Genomic DNA, 15,874 nt, shown 5'->3' with positions numbered 1-15,874 from the left:
ATCAAATACATGTCCTATACATCTCATACAGCATAATAGAATATAGTTTAAATTGATAATTATACAATTAGATAACATAGTTTTCCCTAATAAAATAAGATATAAAAATTATAAATATAAGTATAATGGTGGTGGAAATATCAGTGCAGTAAAAAAAAAATCTGCACTTTTATAAGCTTATAGCTGTATATTAAAAATAAAAATAATTGTTTATGATTGGAAATAATAGTCGAATTATATATATATAAAAAATAGATTGAAACCCGACTGGATTTAATTTTTTTTTGATAATAATACTTTTCTTTCAATACTTTTTTCGTAGAACTTTTTATTTTATTTTATTTTTTTATAACAGTTATAACATTATATTGTGCTAAAATCATAATAAAAATAATTAATTTTAAATTTAATAAAAATATATTTTACTTATTACTATACCTTTAATAATTATTTAAGAAAATAAAATACGATAACTGAAAACTGACATTTTTATTAAAATAACATTTACTTATAAATACGTGAAATACATGAATAGTCTGAAAGACAACAATAAAAAAATTACATTTACACGTCTTAATAATAAAAATGAGCTCAATTTTCTGATGAATACCATAGAACGTACAGTTAAGAAGTGTGTCAATTACTATTACTATCGTATGTATAAGGTTTTTCCTTTTTATCATAATTGATTTTTAAGTTTATAAATATAATATAATAGCAACTCATATTTATATTTCAAGATATATCTTGAAATTATTTTCCATGTTAAATATCCATAAACCACAGTTAAAAGTTTTTATTAAAAAAAGTCCAGTATATCTACAAAAATACACATAACAATTTCGAAAATTAATTAAGATACCCAAAATTATAATGACTAGTTATAATCGGATAAGAAGTTGTTAGAAAAACGTAGTATTGAATTAATTAAAAAATAGATTAAAATTCTTTTATTTTTATTATTAATTTATACAAATTTACAATCTATACATATTATGTGGTATTATAAGTATAACTAGTATAAGGGATGTTTTTATATATATTATGTATAATGTATTGTTGGCGAGGGGATGAATCATGAAATATTATATTTGATTGATAAAATATTTGATGAATGATAGTGAATAGGAATCTTGTCTTGTGCTTTGATCACTATGTATATGATAAATAACATAAGTTGTCCGTTAGGTTACAATACAATTAAAAATGCAAAATGGTAGACATTTTTTTATACAATGTATATGGTTAGGTGTATAATATTATATTATAAGTTTTTTACATCACATTCGTTACTTATTAGACAGTGTTTTATAAAAAACAAATATATTGTGAATTCGTATATTAAAAAAAAATATATTTAAACAATCTATTAGTATTATAATATATTTAACATCAATTTTGGTCATTTTCGAATAAAAGTCAAAATATGCCTAGTAATAACTAATTAGTATATATAATAATTATCATTTTCTGAACAACCAAAATACTAGTTATAACATAACTGTCAATAGAAATGCCATTATTAATTTATAATCTAATATTATAGGTATTTTGCATGACGTGTTTGTCTTTTTAATTTTTTAATTCTGAATTTCTAAACTTATGCGTTTGATTAATAATTTTTTATTGCTTATTAAAATAATATTTTTCATATATACATTTCTATTTGAATCTATTTTTACTTATCTACGGATAAAAAATAAGTAGATGGGTATTATAAAAATGTATTAAATGTTCAATGAAAAGTCATAAGTTATGACTCATAACTAATCAAATATTATCAATTACACAATTTGAAGATTTTTATCACTTTATAAATTTAATAAAATTATATCAAGACTATAATAAATCAAACGATAACCATCAATTAATTAAAATATTTGGATAAACAAATTTTTATGCATTTTGAGTAGTTTTTTCAAAATCAATGAAAATATTGCAGAATTTAAATCTAAAAATGATTTTGATTCAAGACTTGAAAATTATTATACGAAAGTTATAGTAATAATGATATGTACTTACATCCTACTTATATACCAAAGATATGTTGAAAACTAAATCTATATATTAAGATTGGGAATTGATTGTCTTGTTCTTCGTGTCGATTGTAATGACTAAGTGGCAATAACTAAGCTTAATAAGTAAGTAATCACTTAAAAAAATTATTTTCAGAGCGATTTTAAACTCTTCCGATGGTAAACTCTCCCGTGTCTACTTAAGACTTCAGTGCTACCTGATGGGTATATTTAAACTCTTCTAATAACTTCATTTGTAGATTATAACTTTCTGTATAATTGTAATGCAAAGTTTATAATAATAAGAACATGCATATTTTAAAAAGTTGAGTATATAAGTGATAGTAAATAATATAAATCAATTTCTTTAGCCACGAGCTATACTAAACTTATAGTCAAGATACTAATAAAATAAAAGTATATCTCCATAGGCAGTATATCCTAGATAGGTATAGAAGATAATATTATGAAGTAATTCATTTTGACCAGCGTTATTATTTCATTCGTAGAATCTAAATATGGTTACCGTACGACCTTATAACAAATGCGTTTTTAGAATATTTTATCGGTAACCCAATTCCGGATTAATATTCAATATCCATACATCGTGGCATAGTCCAAATTATATAATATTAACTATACATTTGCGTCTTGTTGAAACTCTGTTTGAGTCAATGCCAAATAATTTAATTTTACAATATGAAATTTAATGTATATACAATGATTTAGTGATACGGTCACCTGCAAAATTTGACGAGTGGGACACTTGAGTTAATGTCATCGGTCCGTATATAAGTGCAAGTCCATCTCTGTCCAAGTATCATTCGCCCAACAGCAGCTTGTAAAGCCATACAAACTTCTTTCAACTCTTCAACCAACCAAACCAACCAAATACCAAAAATGAACGCCATCATGAAAATTGTAAGTACAAGTATTTAACAGTTGCAATATTTTTTTTATAATTTTAACAGTCAGGTATTAAAACGATATTGATTTAATGATAAAATTTGCTTAATTATTATTTTTTTTAAATATATTTGTGTATGCGACGTTATAAATTGAATAATAAAATTCAATAGAGGTTCTTTAAATAACTAATTACGCATCAACACATTATACTTATTTTTACTATATAATTAACAAATTCATAATCAAATATCGTTTATAAGACCTGTTAATTTATTACACATTTTGAGAATTCAAGATGTAGCATCTTATTATTGAAGGAAAATATGCATTTGTAATATTAGGTGTTTTTAAAAAGCGTAAATTTGTATATAACAATTCATTAATTGATTTTAAAAAACAATCGTTAAATTTTTACGAATATACTCGAACAATCATGTCATTTGATTAAAAATTAAAAAAATCAAATTTACTTACATTAAATAGCATGATGTACTTATTTATTTGGCCAATCTTTCGCTCTTTGTATCAAACACAAGTATAAAAAATGTTTGAATTTAGATTGTTAAAAAATCGTTACGATCAACTCGATCATAATCCGATATAATACAATAAACCGATCACAATATCATAGCACATCACACCATGTTTTAAACGACTACAAATTCTGCCTTAATAATATTGTTCTACGGTTTCCGAGTTGTTCTTACATGCCCCGAATACAAATTGCCTATACTAAACTCCTTAAACAAATCACGATGAATCAGACGACCATAAAATAATAATATTAAATTTTTTAACATTTAGGGACGAGAGAACGAGGGTGTTGTATCTCCACCTATTTTTGATTTTTGTCTATTGATTTTCATAATTTATTGTTAAAATAAAAATTAATGTTTTTAATATTTTTTTTACATGTAATTTTTAATTTTTTATATAGGTAAGTTAAGTTAATAGATAGATAATACAAACTCATCTTACACACGATTAGTTATATATTATATTAATATAATTAACTATATCATCTCTGGGAAAATGTAAAAATATAATTATTTTTTTTATATAACGCGGTGATTATGAATAGTCCTGCGAAATCATATCGCCTATCTCATTGAAAAAAGTTGAACACGCTACTGTCGACGTTGTATTATATAATATTTATGATTTTTGTATTTTATGCTTCGTGCAGACATTAGCCGCCGTCGCAGTGTTCGCATCCGCCATGATGACCGCTTCTGCCAAACCCGCCGGACTCGTGCCCGCCGCCGCCGTCGCTCCGGTGGCCGTTGCAGCGCCGTACGCCAGCTCGTTCACTTCACACAGCGTGGCCCATAGCGTGGCCACTCCAGTCGTGCCAGCCGCCCCAGTCGTAGCCGCCGCCCCATACGCCGCAGCGCCCTACGTCGCAGCACCTTACGCGTCAGCCCCTTACGTCGCTGCATCACCTTACGTCGCGGCATCACCTTACGTCGCCGCACCTTACGCAGCTTCCCCTTACGGTTACTACCCGTACGCAGCTCCGGCTTACCTGTAAAGGCTGCCCCCCGAGCGACGACCACCACAAAACAGTCGACCACGATGACGGACGACCGCAACGACGAGGTCACAAACAACGCCACTGATTCTTTTCATTCTTGTATAATTCTATCGCATTATAATAACAATATCATACGGTCGATATAGTATTATTATATAATTCATAATAAAGAAAAAAAAACATGTAAACGTTACCGCAATACGAAAACAATGCGTATCGCGTGTGTAAACGCTAAATGTAATATAATACGTACGAGTACAATAAAACATTATGTAAATTTAATAATTGTAATATAATATTATGTTTACGCCGCACTGGTGGCGTAAAACGTTTTGATACGACAATATAATATATATATATATATATAAATATACAATATCATTATAATAATAAACATTCATGAGAAAATATAATAAATTTCGTTTTCATTTTTGGCCCGCTCATCGATCGACCACCTGATAGTTGTAGTATGGCGACGCGTAGTCTGCCTGCACCACCGCGGCCGGCCCTGCAGCAACGTACGGCAAGCGTTGGTCGTGATGGTGCAATACGGGCACGTCCACAAACGTCTTGTGGACGGTCACCGAGGGCTCGACAGCCGTCACCTTCGGCACCACCGTTTGCACTGGCCGGACCACCGGGTCGAACCGGCGAAGCTGTTCCACGTGTGGCGACGCGCCGTACGCGTACGCCGACAGGTCCGGTTTGTAGACGGCCGACGGCGCATAACCGACCACCACCGGTGGCCCGTCCGCATAGTACTGCTGCTGGTGATGGTGTAGAGGCACCGACTTGCCGACGACGGCCGCGGCGTGGACGCTCACCGGCACTTGGACGCCGCCATAACCGTAACCGGCCGCGTATCCTCTGGCTTCCGGTCCGAACTGAGCCGTCTGCAGATGTACCGGCTGTGGCACTTGTGGAGCCGCAGCCGCAGCTGCTCCCGCGATGTCGGCAACCAGGATAACTGCGGCGAACATCATCGCTACTGCTGTTACACTGGTCATCTGTTCAACAAAAAATTGAATTTGAAGTTACGACAAGTGTAATTTAAAAAATAAATAAGCGACATGGTTGCTTGAATATTGAGTTTATATTAAGTTAATATTAGAGCTGATTTACGTCATTAACTGTCAAGTTGTAAAAAATAATATAAACTGTGACAAGCAAAGATTTTTTTTTTATATCATTAGTTAAAAATCAGTTGAATGTACTAAAACTTTTATTTTTAAAACTAATAAGATTCGTTTTAAAATTAAAATATGAAAAAATCTCTTGAGCTCAGTTTATATTCTCCCTAATTCAATAATAGGTAAATTTGCTCTAATATCAACTGAAAATAACTGCAGTAAAAATTTGGAAAGTAGATTTGCTGCTATGAATGCTATATGCTACACAGCCTACACGTGTGTTATACAAAGACAACATAATATAAAGTACGAGTAGTACGATGTCCTCATAACTACTGGTAAATCATTACTATTCAGCACGTCAATTTGAGATTTTTGGATGTAATATTTTAATTTATTATTCATCTACTTGAATTATTCATAATTATTTGATAATCATAAAAACTATATTACCCATATTAGTAATTTCAATTCTGTTTTTTTTTTAATAATTAAAGATAATTAGTTATTGTTTTAATCTATTAGTTGTTGTCCAATTAATTGTTAATCGTATTTTTGTTGTCCTTCAATCGGTTTTTAGAAAGCTTTAATTTTTTGTTCCCCAATACTTAATCTTAAAAATATAATCGATCTTTAATGCTATTTAATTATTACATCTAATATGAAAAAAATATAATTTAAGTTTCAAATAAACAATCAATATAAACTATAAAGAGTATGTTAGGGAAATGCCTATAAACGTTCAAAATCTCCATCAAATCATTAAAATTATTAATTAGAAAAATAATTATTAACCTTACATATTCAGTGTACCAATAAAAATATACTTTTTGGAAATTTTAAATTTTAATTACATTATAATAAACAATACGTAATTGAAATGTGAAAGTAGATGTATGTTGTCGTTTTTAAATTAAAAAAATATAACAGCAAAAACAAAAATCTACCTTTTGATAAAATGTTGAAATACAATATAACACTTTTAAATTCAATTTTTCAGCATTAAATATATAAACATACCAACGGGCAATGCTATTACTTCAAGTTTTTGTAAATGTACTCAATAAAATGTGAAAAAATCATCTTGACATACTATTGGATGTGACATAAAGACAAACAAATAATATAATAAAGGTATATTATGAAATAATACATTAAAAAAATTTATAATTTTTTTTTATTTTCTGTTATTCTTAAATATCGTTTAAATCTAATCAAATGAATTCAAATGTATGAAATTAGTTATATGTTATCTAAACTTTGTTATCGGGAGAATGTTATATAATAACAAATAAAATATCGAAATAAAATTATTATTGAAATCGGTATAATTGTACAAAAAATAAAATATAAATCGATTATGTGTCGAATAACTTAATACTCTTCAAATACGCGTATTAGTGTAAAAGTGTCAGGTTAAATTACAATTTAAGCGATACATTTCTGATTGGGGTTTAAAAACAAACTTTATAAAGTGGGTATTTAATTCAATGATATGAATCTTGTTTTGTATTGCATTTAAATATGGTCATGGAAATTACGTAGTAGAATTTTAATTTAAATATTATGTCGAATTACAAATACCTATATACCAAAGACTTAAATATTTTATCAATATGCGACTACAAGAGAAATGTAGGTACATCTAGAAAGATTTCTCCATTCGTGGGTGTTATTTCGCGAAGGTGTATATTCATTTATTATATATTTATATACATATTATAATAATAACAACAACAACCGATAACCGGTTACACCTCAGTGCTTATCCAATGAGTTGGTTTTGCAACACCGAATACCGATTATTTCTAAATTTTCGATAATATCACCAAAAATTAAACAATAATTAATAACTATTAATTGACTAGTGACTACCCACAGTACAAACAATTACCTAGTGCCTATCCAACAATTTTATCTTTGATAAAAGTACAATATTGTGGACCACTTAAATAAATATATAAATAATTTTGATTTTTCTTTACATAAGCGATGCAAGTACGAATATGTAATAAACGAATATTATAATGTTATAGTTATTAAAATCTGTTACACTTACGTTTGGATACATTGATGAATTCATAGTTGCTTTTACGAATTACAACACAGCTATAGTCGTGCTTACAGGAAGAACTCTGCGTGTAGTGTTGTGGCCGATTTTCACAATGCCCAATTTATATTGGAAATATTTATAAAGAGTGGGGTAGTGGAAAAACATCGACGTACATTATATTGAGCATCCAATGATCTTCTTGCAGTTTCTCTGTTTTGAACGCTGTAAATAGTAATAACCTTTGAACTAAACAATTTAGAGATGATACCTCACAAAACTGTTAAATTTCATAGTTATCATTCTATTTACAAGAATAATTTGTAAATAAAAATGACCAAAATAATACCCAATAAATTATTAGTTTTAGTTTCTAACGGAAAACTTCTAATAAACACGCCGATCGCTGCAGTTAATCAAACATAGGTGCATTGTCATTTTTTCCACATTTTAAATAGTTATAGTATTATAAGGATTGTTGTTGATATTACTCTAATTGTCAATATTTAGTACCTAAAATGTATAAAAATGTACTGTTATGTAATATTTTAAAATAATAGCCACACCATACGAGTAATATATTAATAAATGTCCAGCACGTGTCTATGTCTATACTTATGTATACTAAGTATATAATTTATACATTTGGTAATAAGTAACGAGTGTATAATTTTATTATATAATTTTGAGAAATGACAATATTTGTGTTTGCAATTCTCATAAGCAACTTAAAAATAAAAGTAAAAAATATTGAATCATCTAATACATGTAGGTACAATATAATGTAACGATTGAATTTATAGGTATAAGTACGATATTATATCGTATCTAATAAATGATATAATATGTTTTATGTGACCGTTGCTTTAATAATATTGTAAAATAAATATAGTAGGTATAACTTGAATTCCATATTGGAGAACCAAACCTTTCCCCCCGATCATATTCGTTTGTAATAAATATAAAAAAATAATGGAATTAATGTTGTATATGGTTTTTAAACTGTCATAACACGTTTTGTGTTGTATCACTTGTATCGAATAATATGAAATAACAAAATATATAATTTCATTAAGCGCCACGAAAATACTAATATATAAAAATTCATTAACAATAATTATTTGTATTATTTATTTTTATTTAACTCGAAGCCACGAAAACATTTATAATATACATGGAATACGTACGTATATAATATGTTATGAACAAAATAAAAAAGAAAATTGGGATAGGAAAATAGTTTAAGGTACAATTTTATTATATCAGGCTGTACAATTTTGAAACTTATATTATCATACTTGTTATTAATACAGTTGGTGAAGTAAAATAATTATCACTTATTTCATTATTGTATGTTTGTACCACGTTTACTGTTATATGCACGTGTTGTAACAAAAGTAGACGCTTCACTGTATAAGGGCCTGCGGCAGAAGTATTGTTGGCAAAAATTCTAGAAGTTATTTAAGCTTGCGTCGATAGGCTGGTACAATACACAATGGTCCTTGTTTTCGATGTTAGTCAATCATTATGCGTAAAACATCAACATACAACATAACAATATTAATATAGCGCGCAATAGGCGTTATAGTTATAAACAGATCGCATTCATAAAGAACCATATACTTATAAACCTGATGAGATAATTATTATTTTATTATTCCAAAATTCTATTAGTATCGAGGGCAATAATATTAATTAATTATTTAAATGTATCAGTATATTATTGTGATGGTACTCAGTGGTTTTTTTTATACCGTGTCATGATCGCCGCTGGTACCGCGTGGTGCTCCCACGCCGGAGATTTTAATGAGGATTATCAGAGGCTCGTAGATTAAAAAAAAAAATTACAGCATTGAAGAAATATAAATTGATAACCTATCAACAGCCTTAAAGCTAATATATATTATGTTTTTAGCGACAACAGGAAAGGAGGCGTGAAATTTTGAATTTTATGTAATATGTAGCATAGAGATCATAATATTATTGGTTCGCAGGTATTATTTTACAACATCTGGTACATAGATTTTAAAACAACTATATAATATAGTCTATAGTCAGTATTTGGTAAATACAAAATTTAACGCCATTCGACTTCCTTAGTGACGGCGATATATTTAAACTGCTGCGGTCTACAATAATAATGATTTATAAAGAATAATAAGGATAATTTCAAACTGTTCTCGAATTCCCGCCAAAGTTAAAAGTGCATATTTTCTAAAAACAAAATATAACATAATTTATATCTATATTGTAATATTGTACAATATCTATAATAAATATCATATCTATTTCAGTGGTGATTATTTTTTTCTCACAGATTATAAGCTCAAAAATAAATGCATCGCAGCGTTGTATGTATATATGATATTCTTTGAAATTCAATGGTTTTGTGAGTAAAAGGTAAATAACCCACGTGCCGCATTCGACAGTCGCTCGCCGCTACGGGCGTCAAGTTCAATAACTTCGTTTTTTCCCTGGTTAACATTGTATTACATCGTCCATTATCGTACCTGCAATATATATTATTCTTAAGATACGAAAACAACGCCATTATTCTTTACTGATTCGTTCACATGTTATACACATGTATTAAATTCAAGGGCGTATTAACAACAATAAATACGAGACGGGTCGTCGTCGTCGTCGTCATAGTACAAAGGCAAACGTCAAACCGTATCATCTCAAGTGCTAATTATTAATTATCGTAATCTTCGCTTTGTGCGCACCCGAATTCTACGACGATGGCATAATGTTATAAAAAATTGTTATATTTAAATTAGTGGTTCTCAAACTATTGTATGCAAAGCTTTTTAAGTTGGTGCGCTAAACCAGAAAAACAACTAAGACATAAATAATTTAGAGCTATAATAACGTAAAATTAAACATACAAATTAACAAATTAACTAATTTTCATTTTATAAACTAATATAATAATATATGATATCTTAATATTTGTAGAAAAATAAACATATAATTCTAGTTCAAAAAAAAAAAAAAAAATGTGGAGGAAAATGGAAAGTATATGTTTTTTTTTGTTTGAGAAAAATGCACAGTAGTGGAGGAAAACGGAGTCTTATTCTACGATTAAAATAATCTCGCCCCAAATGATACGTACACGTGCGCGATATTTACAACCGCTGTTATCGCGACGGCGTACTTAGAATATCGTCAATTCGATACACACCGTGTAGCCTAATTGTATTACGATAATATTAGATAACCTAGGGGAGGCATACATATACCTATTGTGTTTTTGAGAGTCCAACGACAATACAAATCTGCGGTGTATTGTAATGCAAAATCGTATAATACGATGTCGATAATACTTTATTATAATATATTACGATGATGGCCGCGAATAATACGATACGATGCGTCGACGGTGTTTACAGTTAGAGCGGGAGACGATATTATTATCCTTATTATTATAGTTATCCTGTATTATATACCAATATATTGTATATATAGTGTCGGTTGGTGGTTATTATAAATGAGCTATCGCATCGTCTCAACGATTTTGTTCACCAAGTGCTGCTGTAGCAGTCTTCAAAAATAAAAACGTACGTGAGAAGCCGTCGAGAGAAATTCAATCTTTTAAATATGATTAATCTAAAATCGGTAAGAATCGTTATTGTACATATATATTATATATTATTACTTTTAATTTATCATTCACATATATTCAGTCACATAGCATTTATTGTCTTTATAATCAGTACCTGCAATGATTAACTATCGGTCTCTATAAGATCAGTCTGTGTCAGTGCCGTACCCAGGATTTGTTTTCGGGGGAGGGGGGGGCTTAAACATTCATACTTAACTCTATAGGAAAATAGGAAATAATCTAAAAACATATATACATACATACTATTTAAAATAAAAGATTTCGGGGTGGGCTGAAGACCAAAAGCCCCCCCCTGTATACGGCACTGGTCTGTGTGATAGTAATATAAATATACCTACTAATATTGATAAAAAGTAATGAATGTAGTTCATTGCACGTATACAGTATAGTATAATAATATCATAAATTGTACGAATATCAAATAATACAAATTTGAAAAATATCTAATAATAAAAAAAAAATAATAATAATAATAAACAGTAAATTGTAGTTCTCTCTTTTAGTCTGATAGTTTTCCCTTAAACACTTTTGCCATTCGTGAAAATGACGAATTAAATATCATTAACACCTATACCTCGACGCCTCATATTAAATCGTTGCCACAAGATGTAATTTTCAGCCTAAAATTCTGAAAATCAATACACCATAGTATTTTTTATTTATTTCAAAAACCAAACAATCCATGAGATATATTACAAATAATTTGTATAGGTACTTAAAATTAAATAATTAGTTTTAGTAGTTTTAACTTGTCATTTATTATTGAATGATAATTTATCATCGTATTATATCATTACATTAAATTATTTTTCGATCAATCAATTAAATTCAATTTTTTTAACCTATTTTCTAAATGTACGTGATTACTATGAAATAACAATTTTGAACATAACATCTCGTACACAATTTAATATAAATAATACAATACAACGATAATAGCACCATAATAGGTATGCAAAAACAGAAAATTATAATAAATTATTATAACAAATTGTCTCTAACATATAAAAAAAAACCCATCAGCCAATAATGATGATACACGTCAAAAAAAAATTAAATACCTAATAAATAAATTATTTTTACGATAACCGTGACCGAATTTGATGCTTAATAATATAACTATGATAAAATGGTAACAAAAGGTAACAGGTAATAGTTAACCTTAAAAGATAACAGTTAGGTACTACTACTACTAATAATAAAAGTTTAATTACACATAGATACAATACCTGAAAGCTAAAAAATACCAATCAGGGCCGTCCTTACAATTTGCGGGGGGTGGGACATAACTCTTTTAGCAGGACCTACAAAAATTTTACAAGTGCGTGAGCGCAGGACCCAAACGATAAGTTTAAGCCGTGGGGCATGGGGCATGGGCCCCGATCGGCCCGGCCCAGCCTTAGGCCAGCTCTGATACCTATGAACATGTAATTATAAATGCAAATATAAGTAAAAAATTTTTTTTGTCCTATTCAATTTCATAATATTAATAATACGATAATATATATTGTTTAATAACGAATAATAAGTAAACATAATATAATAATATTAGCAATTACATTTGAACGTAATTAATAATTTAATATTTATATTACCAATAAATGTTATTGGATTCATTTTAGAAAACTTATGTTTTCAAAAAAATAACAATAATTCATATAAAAATAAATATTTTAATACTTTTTACTATTTGTTATTGTATTTTTTGAAGTTTAAAAATAAAATAAAATAATATTTTTAAATTAATAATTAATTCTATAGTTTCAAGTGTTTCATTTAATTTTATTATTTAATTTATCGAAAGCCCAACTACGATAACCGACTACCTAAAAGATATATAAAGTTATTTATGTATATTTTATAGAAAAGGTTTTAAGAAATTCCTCACGTTATTACAGTTCACGGTTGTATGTTCACATTTACAATGAGCTGCATTATTTTCTAATATTGTTTTAGTCATATTCGACAGAGTACCTACATAATAACGTGACTCGTGGCATGTTTCACAACGTGATTTATAATAAATAAATAAACACAAATAATCAAATCAATTAAATACGCATGAGACCTAATTAAACGGCTAGTTGAGGTATTTTCAAAAGGTAACAGATTTAAAAATAAATTTTTTTAATTACATTTTCAACTTATAAATTTGGAAGATACAATACAATGTGATGAAGGGTAATATTTTTTTTAATTATTCAAAATGTGAGTTTTTATTTTAAAATTGGTAATTATCATATTTTTATCCATTTGACGACATTCATCAAAATTCTAACTTCAAACACTTATAAAAAATGTTTATGGATTAATGCTCGATTTTACTGTAAATTACAGTAAGAATCAGTTATATGATGTTTAGAAAATGTCACCATAAAAATATTTAGTGAAAATATCAAGTATCTTAGAATCTACAAAATAATGAAATCTATGTTGTCTGAAATTAATGTTACGTAAACAATCCAAATTTTACAGCTCCAAAAGATGATAAACTATAAACCCAATATCAGAATTCTATACATTAATAATTTCACATAAAAAAATATGATAAACAATATTGTTCTGTCTTTTACAGGTATATAATATCACGAAACACATTTATCTATTATTCAGCGCTATCTTATGAATAATATAATATGTACAATTATCTTAAGTCTCCTATCCCTGATAATTTATAACTTATAACTAGGCCTGGGATTTGCATGTAAATACATATTTTTACTAAAACATGATAAATCAAATATTGCAAATGATAAATTCATTTCACGTGATTTGCAATAAATTAAAACATATTTTATTTTACATGTTTTTACATATTTTGTCATAAATACATATTTTAATATTATTTGTAACTTTTGTTGCAATTTTTTTTTTCACATATTTCGTAAATTTTGACAATTTCGGTGGTTTAGTAGTATTATACATTTATACTTCGATAATAGTACTCGTAAAAATTGTAAGTGTATAATACATATAGGAAATAAGTATATGAAAGTATTAGTTAAATATTATTTTATTAATAACTTAATTATAGTTTATCTTATTTGTTTCTGTTCGATAACTATACATTAATGATCTTAGATTATATTTTAAACCCTTTATACTCAACAATTATTAGACAAAATATATTTATGAATTTAATTTTAATTTGAAATGTTAACATAATTTAAAAATGTTCTCATTACATATTTTTTTTATTTTATACTACATATTTGGCCATTTTAATTACATATATATGTACATATTCTTGATTTTTTATTACATATAAATCCCAGACCTACTTATAACATATGATAATAATATATTTGATTAGTATGTATACGTTCGTGAATATTTTAATACACTTCTATTTTTTTTATATTTTATTTTTAGCTATGTTTGTGGTTGACTACTGCGGTATTGGTCGTTTCTGGTCAATATTACATAAACCCACAAGTGCAAGTTCCAATCAAACCGTATCCGTATGCTTATCAATATTATAAGGCACCCGTTTCAGCTGAAATAGTGGTTCCGCCACCTACGCGATATCTGACCGGTTATGACGTATTACACTCTTACGAACCTGTCGAAAAACACGGTTACAAGTATTCGTATTAATGCGTTAAAATTAAAATATACATAACGAACATTACATATGCAATAGTTAGTGCTATTTGAATAACTACTTAAACTAAAAAAAAAAAATTATTAGTAGTGAATGTATAGCGAAAACGTGTCAATATACTCGTATATAATAAGAATATATTTTTAAATTATAGTAATGATACATAATACTGATAGCTTTTATACGTTTATAATTTATTAATTTTAAAATAATTAATTTTTTTATTGTATTTATTGAAATGTTTATTTTTTACTATACTATACTTGTAGATTTAATGTAATATATTATTATTTATTATACTCGTTTATAGATAAAAATGCCTTAATTGTTTTATCATTATTAATTTTTAATATTATATTATTGAAACGTACATAAAGTAAATTAATTTTACAACGTTAGACATAAAATGTGTACACTATGTATTTAACATGGTAAATTAATGTAAGTCTTTTATGTTTTAAATAAAAATCAGTATACACGGTTTTAAGTCGTTTGCAAGACGAAAATAAATTGTTCATTCGTATTTAATATTAGTAAGTAAAAACGGCGTAACATATGGGCAATTATAGTTACATAAATGTTATGCGAACACAGAAGTATTATTAATAACAACAGAGTATGATTGTAAAAATGAATACGATGATAACCGGTATTAAATATTAACAGAAGGAATAAAATGATTATATCATCATGTAGATCTGTGTTAAAAATACATATATTTTAGGAAACTGTATTTTTATTTTTATTCATATTTACCAGTGGCATAGCCGTGGCGGCAGGGGGGACAGTTGGCCATGCCCCTCCACCATAGGCTTTATCAACTTAATATAAAAACGAACTGTTATTTTTAATTGTTGATTATGTTTTTTTAGTATTCTGGGTTTGCCCTCCTCCCATTTTAAAATCCTTTAAATCATATTTACCATATTTTTTTTTTATTTAAAAATATATATTTACAATCTGTTAATAAAGGGAAAAAAAGTAAATTTGTACAGGACAGAAAATGT

The 15,874-nt window shown here is 27.8% G+C and overlaps 2 protein-coding genes and 1 long non-coding RNA gene across 3 annotated transcripts; 2 read left to right on the top strand and 1 right to left on the bottom strand.

Annotated features, from left to right (window-relative positions):
* The first annotated feature begins 2,775 nt into the window (after positions 1-2,775).
* LOC132921637 (calphotin-like) lies at positions 2,776-4,743 on the top strand. Its single transcript, XM_060984772.1, has 2 exons — positions 2,776-2,936; positions 4,111-4,743. The coding sequence occupies exons 1-2, from the start codon at positions 2,916-2,918 to the stop codon at positions 4,453-4,455; spliced, it is 366 nt and encodes a 121-aa protein (XP_060840755.1). The 5' UTR covers positions 2,776-2,915; the 3' UTR covers positions 4,456-4,743.
* On the bottom strand, positions 4,591-7,799 carry LOC132921636 (uncharacterized). Its single transcript, XM_060984771.1, has 2 exons — positions 7,648-7,799; positions 4,591-5,465 (listed from the first exon to the last, which is right to left on the bottom strand). The coding sequence occupies exons 1-2, from the start codon at positions 7,669-7,671 to the stop codon at positions 4,899-4,901; spliced, it is 591 nt and encodes a 196-aa protein (XP_060840754.1). The 5' UTR covers positions 7,672-7,799; the 3' UTR covers positions 4,591-4,898.
* A 2,995-nt stretch (positions 7,800-10,794) lies between these two features.
* On the top strand, positions 10,795-15,354 carry LOC132922985 (uncharacterized). Its single transcript, XR_009661076.1, has 2 exons — positions 10,795-11,256; positions 14,636-15,354. It is a non-coding gene; the product is annotated as an uncharacterized LOC132922985 (long non-coding RNA).
* Positions 15,355-15,874: the final 520 nt, after the last annotated feature.

This window comes from Rhopalosiphum padi, chromosome 2, assembly GCF_020882245.1.
Source record: "Rhopalosiphum padi isolate XX-2018 chromosome 2, ASM2088224v1, whole genome shotgun sequence".
NCBI classification, from domain to species: Eukaryota; Metazoa; Arthropoda; class Insecta; order Hemiptera; family Aphididae; genus Rhopalosiphum; species Rhopalosiphum padi.
Note: the sequence above shows the minus strand (reverse complement) of the source record. Positions and strands in the feature narration are given on the sequence as shown.